The 9,906-nt window shown below is 38.2% G+C and overlaps 1 protein-coding gene and 1 pseudogene across 1 annotated transcript; both read right to left on the reverse strand.

Moving 5' to 3' along the window:
• Positions 1-245: 245 nt before the first annotated feature.
• Positions 246-1,184, reverse strand: LOC149116356 (beta-4C adrenergic receptor-like). Its single transcript, XM_089278797.1, has one exon. The coding sequence runs from the start codon at positions 1,182-1,184 to the stop codon at positions 246-248; it is 939 nt and encodes a 312-aa protein (XP_089134923.1).
• A 5,039-nt stretch (positions 1,185-6,223) lies between these two features.
• Positions 6,224-7,165, reverse strand: LOC149116357 (melanocortin receptor 5-like; annotated as a pseudogene).
• Positions 7,166-9,906: the final 2,741 nt, after the last annotated feature.

The raw sequence follows: 9,906 nt of genomic DNA on the forward strand, positions 1-9,906 counted from the left end.
CAGTTTATTAATGTTTTTCATCTCTATTCGCAGTTGCAAAGTTACACAGTTTGAAACATTTTTTTTTATTTACAGCAATGATGAAAACTTTCTCCTTGGCTATCCAACTGCTAGAAAAACATTTCATACTGACATATCAAAACGAGTAAGCACCACTTTTAATTTCAGACAACGCTCATGAGAACTTTTCAAATCCCAGTCTCAAAACATCATTAACTTTTCACCATGATATTGGTCTACAAGAGCTAACTCGAAAAACAAAGGCAAAGCACTTGTCTGATCGTGTCCTTCACCGCTTGTCTGACTTCATCTAGTTTCCAACAGTAAAGAATCGGGTTTAACGACGAGTTTAAGAAACCTAAAGTGGCTGTATAAGCCCCAGCAAGATAAAGAGATGCAGGTATTCCACTCCTAGCCCACAAATCCTCCACTATGCCATAGGGAAGATAACAAGCGACCAGCGTCAGTTGCAGCCATATTGCAACGGACACTGCCTTTTTATATCGCGCTATGTGCAGTTGATTTGTTTGGTTCGGTTGTTGAACATGGCCTTGAACTTGATTTTGATGATTACGGAGGGTGAAGAAAATCTTTGTGTAAGAAAAAATAGAGATTATAAGACACAGTGGTATATAGATGATGCCATACCAAATGGTTATAAGGGGATTCCTAAAGTACATTGCTGAAAGGACAGCGGGCAAAATCCATAAGGTAAAAACGATCACGTAGGCCCGATTTAAAGTTACAACTTGTCTGTATCTCAGTCCCAACAACAGGGCGAGAAGTCTGTCCACGCTTATTGCAGTCAGAGTTCCGACTGACACTCCACACAAAATATAAGCCATTATAAAATTTGCCGCTATAAGGTGAGGACAAATATTCCAATGTTCATTCACCACAGACATCAAATAGGTAACATTCAGAGGCTCTGCAATAAGACCAACACAGAGATCAGATGTTGCAAGGCAACGAAGGAAGAGTTTGGACGGCGGATGAAGCGAAGATTCCTTGTGAAGAGCAATTAGGATCAGAGCATTCCCGAGAAATGTAGTAACGGACAAGAAAGAGTTTAAAACTGAAAGAAATGTCAACTGGCCGTGCAGTCCAGCAGTTAAATCGGGCGAACAAAATAAGTCTTCGAACGTTTCCCGTTGCCCATCTCCAGTGAAGTTTGGCGCTGACATACCGATCTGCAAAATAGCTATTTGTAGTTTATCTTGAATCAATAGCGAAACTTCTCAATGTAGTGAAGTTAGGGCGCAGTTACCTGCCACCACAGTAACTGATCTGGCATGAGGAATAATCCAAACGCCTTTTTTATTTATTTCCTTAAAGGTCAATATGTGGATCCCTGACAGTTTGAAAAGACAACCTCAAAGCGTCTTTTGATCTATTGTTGTAATATATTATTGGATTGTACTGTTTACAAAATTAGTATGCAAATTATTCAAAGCTGGCCTGGTCGTGAATTTTTTTGGAAGTCATTTTCGCATGTGCTTGTAAGTGATGGATGCAAGTACAGCTAACTTCCGTTTTAGAGTTTCTAGAACAGTCCAAGAAGAGTCTGCTTTAGTCAGTAAAGCTAGACTAAGTAGCACGAAATACAAAGATAAGTGGGCGGTGGAAATTTTTCGTAAATGGCAAAAGACGAGAACATTGAAATTTCCGGAATTAGAAGCTGGAAGCGTTTTCAAAGATTACCATTTTCACCTCGTGTGTTCTGTCGAAGACAATCTGGAGTACATGGATAATTTATCGTTCAACTACTGGCTTGCTAAATTTATCCAGGAGGTGGCAAATAAGAAGGGCGGCCGGTATCCTCTTCGAACGTTGTATGGTATCGTGTGCGGTCTAAAGAGGCATTTAGAGGAGGTGAAGGGGGCATCCGCATTCAATCCTTTGGATTATAAGGACGAGAGGTAGGCATGTGCGTATAGAAGTGACCAGTGTTTGTCTTTATTTTTAATCTGACTTTTAAAATAAAAAAAATATCAGGAATGTTTTTTTATTGCAACGTGAATGTTACTATAAATAAGAAAGAGTAATGTAAAAGCGATCAGTATTGTAGTAAGTTGATGACAATAAACAGCAACATTGAGATTTTTGCTTTTGTTATTGTAATTTTGACATAAACACACGTGTGTTTTGATATCAAAGCACGGCGTGTTTTCATTTGGTGTTTCATTGGGTATCAAGACTCATCCGCCTGACCAAAATAGACATCATTTATTGGCTGGTCACTTCATGAATTATTAATGAGTTTGAGCACTATGTGTATTACATCAAGCTAGAGGACTGGGGCTCAACCTGTTTCACTTCTTTTACTTCATTATCTAAATATGATCATAATGCAGCTTAATGAAATAATTGGTTGGGTTGGTTTATTAACAAATCAAAACTGAGTCCGTACTTGTACCTCACTGGGGAGACGTTTCAGCCATCTTGTTTTCGTATAACGAGCGCAAACTGGGGAGTCTGACAAATTTACAGGTCGATTTCTTACTCTCCTGAGGGTGGGTTTATCAGGCCGCTAAATGAAATGTCACATGTTCCATTGGGGTTCCTCGCATCAAATTAGAGGAGGAACGGGCTCCTGGACAACGCATGTTTTGGTCCCTGTTGTCTCGGCTGTTAAAGAAATCCACAAACAAATTGTACACTGAAGATTTTTATTCTGCTACTCGTCCTTCCGTCGGTTCGATACAGCTGAAAGTTAAAAATGTAAAGCTCGCTACTCGAACAAATTTTCAATTGCAAAAAAAAAACAATACAAATGAGCGACCACTTACATATTTTTGGGCATCTTCAGGCCTAATCAAGTTGTCAACATCGAGAAAGTAAAAGGCGAAGGTAAAAGCAAACTTTCCGCCTACACACAAAACAACGCACACCAAACTGCTAAGAGCACATGGTCGCAAAAATCACGTGACCCGCACAAGGGGGGTACAGAGGGGCACGGTAAGGCAAACTGTCTCTAACATCGGCGTAAAATGAAAACTTTGCAAAAGTTCCTTTGATTCCGCCAACACTTTAAGGTTACCGTATACCTTCAGATCGGCAATTGTCTTCAAATCTGGGTTTTTGGGTCAAAGAGATTGTCGAAAGGTAATCTCTAATTTCTCAAAAAAAAATTGAAAAAAAACAACTAAATATTGGCGGAGAAATGGAGGTTTTACGTTATGGCCGGAAGTAAAAGTTCCCTCTTGATTAACAGCCCTATAACATGTATGCAATCAACCGAGACGACTTTCGCGGGAATATTACCTATGTCGATACCACGAATTGGCTGGCTTCTCAGTTGATCAGCATTGTTAATCCAAGCATTTTTCGTAGCAGGTGTAAGTCTATTAAGTTATAAGTAGACATGGACCAAGGAAAACTCCGTGGACCAGTTCCAAAAAGCGAAAACAGCGAAGAACGTACGAATGAAAATACATCTCGGGGTGAAGAAGCGAAAGTTTGCCTCGCCGACGAAGCTATAACTATCGTATCAAGCGGGCAAAAACATCGAGTCAAGAGAAGAGAAAGGTTCTGTAAAAATTTGGGAACTTGACAGCGATAACAGCGATGTTTACAATGACTCTTCTGTCGAGTTCGATATCGATGAATCGTCGGACTCATTGAGATCCACTGAAATAATATGTTCCGCCGCGCTTTCTTTTGTTTGTTTTCTCCGTCCAGCCACTCTAGCGTTGGTATCCAGTTTCTTCTTCCTCATTTTGCCAGACCAGCTTCAAGAAAAATTGAGATACAGGAAAATCAGCTCTCCGCCTTGTATTGAGCGCATTGCCAAACACAACGGTGTTTTGAATATTTGCGCGTAAATTTCACCGCGAGGTTAATGGTAGTGAACTTTCCAAGCACTAATTGGCTCAGTGATCTGAGAACCCAGTTGAAGACATATGTGGGCGGAGTTTGTTTGCGAGGCAAGAGATTTTTCTTATATTAGCGCTTTCAGATCCATTGGCTTTTTTTTTCCCGAGAGCTGTGATTTTTGTACGATCACTTCACATCTTTTTAATCCTATTTTGAAAACGTTCTGTAAGTTTTTACTGCAATTGAATACGGAAAAACGCAGACAACATTTTTTAGCGCTTTTTGTCCTGAAACTGAGGAAAAAAATAGATTGGCGAAAAACAAAATTCGCTTTGACTTGTAGCTTCCAAAAGGTGATTAGGGCGCTCGCATTTAGTGGTCTTGAAAAAATCGGCAATTCATTTTATTTCGAAATTCTTGGTATAGTTTGATAGCCAGCTCTATAAGCTTTAATTTGATATAGGGGTTTAGGTATCTACAGCTTTAACCGGACGCGCTACATCGCTTGGACGAGAGACTCCCCTGAAGGTATACGGTAACCTTAAAGCACTGAGTACAAGCTGCTGTTTATGTTATCGAAGACAAAATGTTTCTAGCTTTACTGTTTCTTTTTCATTTAATATGAAATGACTGGCATCCTTTCTTTGTTGTCACTTTGGTTGAAACACAAGTCCTCTTTAAAAACTTTGCTTGCGAATGAATGATGCAGAGAAAACACAAAATTAAACATTTCCTTTGATCTCAATTCACATTCACCGACAATCCAAATGAAAAACGCTTCCTGTGTGCCAGAAGTTTGTGATGTCATATTTGCTTTTGTTCCACGCCTCAAAATGTGTTTTTATGCGTTTCCCTGGGAAGAGTTAAGCAGCAGTGTTCTGAAATATGATATTTAAATTTATAGGTTATCCTAGCGATAGTGGCAGTTGGCTCGCAATTTGACCTTATTTTTTTTTGGAAATCTCATTTATTGGTCAGTTTCAATTAGAGATAACTTAAGGCTCGATTCTAATTTGCGTCCATACACTCACCTCTGAAATGTTCTCATCATTTTCCAACAAATTGGCGCCATATGCTCATGTTTACCTATAACTTCTATCAAAAATGGGTCCGCAGTGCGTACATGTGTGGCTTACAAGTTATACTTTTAATTAGGATAAAACTGAATTATCATGGAACAAATGAAATACACTACCAAGATTTTCAACTCGAAAGGTCAGTGATCGATAGGAGAAGGTGAAAATATAAGGTATTATAGAGAATAAGGTACTATTAGGTCTATTAATGTGAGTCACCACTGCCGTATTGTAAATGTATTTGCTAATTTGCGAGTAATTGAAACTTATTGCTTCAGCTTATAACTAAAGAGATTAATAGGCCTTGATAAATATATCCCAAACCAAACTTAAAGAAAACAAACAAACAAAACAAACAAAACAAGAAATATGAATTTTTCTTAAGGGTTTAGCACACTATTTGTGAAAGTCAGCAAAATCAGCAAAATATTAACTGATTCATTGTATTATACATTCATTGTATTATTTCCTGCTGCAAAGCAAGCCCTTCGAAATGAAGGCAATCAGTCAATTGGGGAGCATTTGCCATTTTTTGTGCTAGCTGATGAGATGAGATATTTGTTACTGGAGTGTAGGTATCTTTCAATCAATCAATCAATCAATCAATCACTCACTCAATCAATCAATCAGTCAAACAGTCAATCATTCAATCAATAATATTTTAGCTCCATTTATAATACAAAGTACAACCTCACACCATATCAAAGCAAAACCACAATAGCTCTAAATTGGGCGAATCAAACAAAACACTTAGGAGCATCATGAAGATTAGGCACTTGACCTAATCGCCTGACATTTTGACCTTTCCCGCAGCGATCATTATCTCAAACATTCCTCCAGGAACGTTTGTCTGTCGTCTTATCTCTACTAAAATAGTCTTTAGGTCTCTGAGATCAGTTATTGTAATTGAAATAGGGTATCACGCAGCAAAATGAGCATTTTAAGCAGATGTTTATTTTGAATAATACATCGTACTTGGGGTCGTGTACTTGGCGATTGGCGCGCACAAACAACGCACGCAACAGAATATCAGATAATAAATCAGTATCGAGAAAAATCTTTAAGAAAGCTAGTAGAATGCGTAGCTGACGAAATACTTGCAGTAATTTCTTATCTTAACTTAGCCTATCTCGATAAAAACAAAATGGACTGAAATGGTTACATCGCTTTATTGCTACTCCCTTCTGCTACAGAAATATGTGATACCGATCGATAAATTGAAATGAGTACGCACCACTTGAATTTAAGACAGCCTTTGGGAAACCTTAAAAAAGCCTAATCTGTAAACGCCATTAATTTTTTTTCTTCTTTCTTAATTTGGCTAGGTAAACAAGAGCTAAGTCGAGAAACAACGGCATAGCACTTGTCTGACTGTGTCCGTCACTGCTTGTCTGACGTCTTCTATCTTCCAGCAGTAAAAAATCGGGTTTAATGACGAGTTTAAGAAAACTAAAGTGAATGCGTAACGCCAAGCATAATAAACAGATGAAATTCGTCCACTATTAGGCGCCGATACCGTCACTACGCCATAAGGTAGATAACAAGCGACCAGCGTCAGTTGCAGCCATATTGCAGTGGACACTGCCTTTCTGTATCGCGCTAAGTTCAGTTGATTTGTTTGGTCTGGTTGTTGAGCATGACCTTGTACTTGATTTTGATGATGACGGAGGTTGAACAAAATCTTTGAGTAAGAAAAGACCGAGGTTACCAGACACAGAGATGTCACTATGATACCACACCACAAGGTTATTACGGGACTCCAAAACCACATTGCTGAACAGACAGTGCACACAACCCAAAACCCGGGTAATAATGATCACGTAGGCTCGCTTCAAAGTTACAACTTGTCTGTATCCCAGTCCCAACAACAGGGCGAGAAGTCTGTCCACGCTTATTGCAGTCATTGTCAGCAAAGACACTCCACAGAAAATATTGGCTGTTGTAAAGCCTGCGGCTGATGCGTGGCGACAAATATTCCAATATTCATTCACTACAGACATGCAATTGGTAACAAAGAGAGGCTGTGAAATAATACCAACACAGAGATCAGTTGTTGCAAGGCAACGAAGCAAGAGTTTGGACGGCGGATGAAGTGAAGACTCCTTGTGAAGAGCAATTAGAATCAGAGCATTCCCAAGAAATGCAATAATGGACAGAAACGAATTTAAAACTAAAATAAATGTCAAGTGGCCGCCACCAGGTAATCCTGCGGAACATAATAGTTGTTCAACTGTTTTCTGCTGTCCATTTCCAGCAGGGTTTGCTGCTGCCATATTGATCTGCAAGATAGCTATTTGAACCTTAACTACAAGCTGGAATCGGTTTACTATCAATGTGTAAACTTCTCAGTATGTAACGCAGTAAAGTTACGAAACACCTTTTTGGCAACAATCAAAACCCTATTTTATGATCGGCGTCCTATTAGCATGTCAATACACAAATCATTGATCATTGATTGATTATTTTCGTGTGGAGTGGAGTGAAGAGGCGTTTGGATCGGGCCTCAGTAAACAATTAATGTATAGTCAAAGGCCTCAAACAGTCTATTTGCAAATGTGTCATTAAAGACTAATCACAAGATTACTCGCGAGCAATTTGCAATAAACAAGCATTTCTACAGCCTCGTGTAATTTTGTTAACCTTCGAAAAATTTATTCTTTCTTATTTATTCTAAAAACGTAACCTTATGTGACAACTGTCAATAAAAATGAAAAAAAAAAACTAGATTTTTATTTAAACTGAGATCATTCATGGAATTTCCTTTTTCTGAACGTAACAGCTCAGTTTTTTCAATGCAAATGACTTATGGAACTTTTTGAGGATGTCGATCACGCTTCTCCGATTTTTTCATTCCATCAAAAATAAGCCTCACCGCTAGATTTATTACGCCGAATTTAGCAAATGTGCAAATTTCATGAGAATTCGTTGGAAACTCATGAATATATGGAGCCCAAACTTACTAACTTTTACAAAGAAATGTATGACAGGGGGGTGACAAGTGTCTTTTGGCAAGATGAATTGATCGCTGGAGATGTTTTCGGGTTCATATAAAAAAAAAAAATTGGAAAAACTATCGATATTACGTGGAATCGTAAAAAGCTCAATTTTGTAAAAGCCTTTTCATTCCCTGTACGTTGATAACAAAGAATTACGCGCATTATGCAAAACCTGTGAGCCTTGCTACCGATCAAGGAAATAGCAACATTTTTCCGTTTTAAAACTGTTTGAATCTATCGACGGGGAAAATCATTTCCTGTTTTCAGTCTCCATTCAAAATTTTTACCTTCATTTTTCCAAAATACATTTATCTCATTCCAGTTCAGACAAGCGCACAAGCTACGTATACGAATGCAGTAAGATGATGATAATGAACGTTTTTGTTTTGAAACGTTTTAAAGGCGCTATTTAACAGCACTTATACCAAAGACAGGGGAACTGCCTGGAAAGAAAGATGCTTGCTTCAGAAACCTTTGTCTTTAATATATTGCACAGTTTGGGGCGTTTAACGAATACCTGCCGCATTTACATCAAATAGTTTAACATTTAAAAAGTCAATTTTTCTCAGATTCTAAACAGATTTAAGGTTATAGGGCCTCAATAGCAAAGCTTCGAAATTTTATGTTCATCATAAATTACTGCCTCACATTAAGGCACACTTCACCTATCAAATTTAATTGTTGGATGCTGATTCAAATCTCACTTCACTACAAAAAATGCGGTACATATGCGCCATCTTGAACAACAGTTTAAAGCGTTGATATTCCGTGTGAATGAATCGACGAAGAATTCTTAATTTTCTCGAACTTACGGCCGTAGTGTCGATTACATCTCCTACACATCCCTATTTTATCCCATAAATATTCAACAAATCATAGTTTTGTGAATACGTGTTATTTGCTCATTGTAATAATAGGTTTCTGGCCTGGAAAAGCACTTTTCTTCAAACATGGGGAAACTCTCTCGCTGGAGGGAGGCCGGGATCTGCTATAGGGATATCCTCAGAGATATCAATAGCACATAGAACTGGTCAGTACAGTATTAATTAAAATATAGCTTAAGGCTGCTAATTTTTGTCCATAGATCAGATGTGAGGTTCATTCACTCATCTCTGAGATGATCCCATCATTTTCAAGCAAATTGGCCTCATCTCATGTTTACTGATAACGTCTATCAAAAACTGAAAATGTTCATACAGCATGTTAAACTGGTTTGGCTTGTTTAGTCAGGTTGTCTTGTCTCTTCACTCGAGTAAAGATTCCACTGGAGATCATTTTATAAAACTCTCCAGAGAGCTAGTCAATGCTGAGAACAAGTCGGTGTGCCTCACATAAAAGTGAAATTCTTCAGCCTTTTAAATATTTTCTTGCCGGTTCTGTAACGATGTTGATTTATGCATGTAAAATTAATTTATACAGTTTAGTTTACATCTGGGATCCCGGATGTGTTCGTTCACTTCACTTGATGTGTACACTCGGCTTACAAGATTAAATGTTGTGTTTAGAGGCTCTGGTGCTTCGTTGTCTGTCTTAGCCAATACGTTACAGGTTCCATGGAGTTTTTTTTTTTTCACAATGCAATTCATAGTTCCTGTATAAGGAGCAACAAAGGGTGCATCTGTAAATTGTTTCCAAAAAGCAATGTTCGATATATAAACATTCTAACATGGCTCCAAAGCTTTCTGAACAAAATCGCAAGTTTCTTTTGTCCCTCAATTCTCAAAAGAGTCCTGGATACAAAAAAACAAAACAAAAACAAAACCAAATACAGATGTTTTTCCTGAAAGCGTCGAAGCCATGTTAAAATGTTGATAAATCGAACGTTGTTATTAGGTACACAGAAATATATTTAAGTTGCATGAAGTTTCTTCCCGATTTGCCTGTTTTCGCCTTTGCTCGACAGATTTGTTTGTTAAAATATAGTCACTAAACCACGTAATACCAAGTAGAATTGAAATTCCGCTGTGATTACCCAGGGCCTGCTACCGTCTACACTCGTAGCTTAGCCGACGGAGAAA

This window comes from Orbicella faveolata, unplaced genomic scaffold, assembly GCF_042242905.1.
Source record: "Orbicella faveolata isolate gen_17 unplaced genomic scaffold, um_ofav_v1 contig_12, whole genome shotgun sequence".
NCBI classification, from domain to species: domain Eukaryota; kingdom Metazoa; phylum Cnidaria; class Anthozoa; order Scleractinia; family Merulinidae; genus Orbicella; species Orbicella faveolata.

Coding starts and splice junctions, on each gene's coding strand:
- LOC149116356 (XM_089278797.1), bottom strand. CDS start 1,184: ATGTCAGCGCCAAACTTCACTGGAGATGGGCAACGGGAAACGTTCGAA.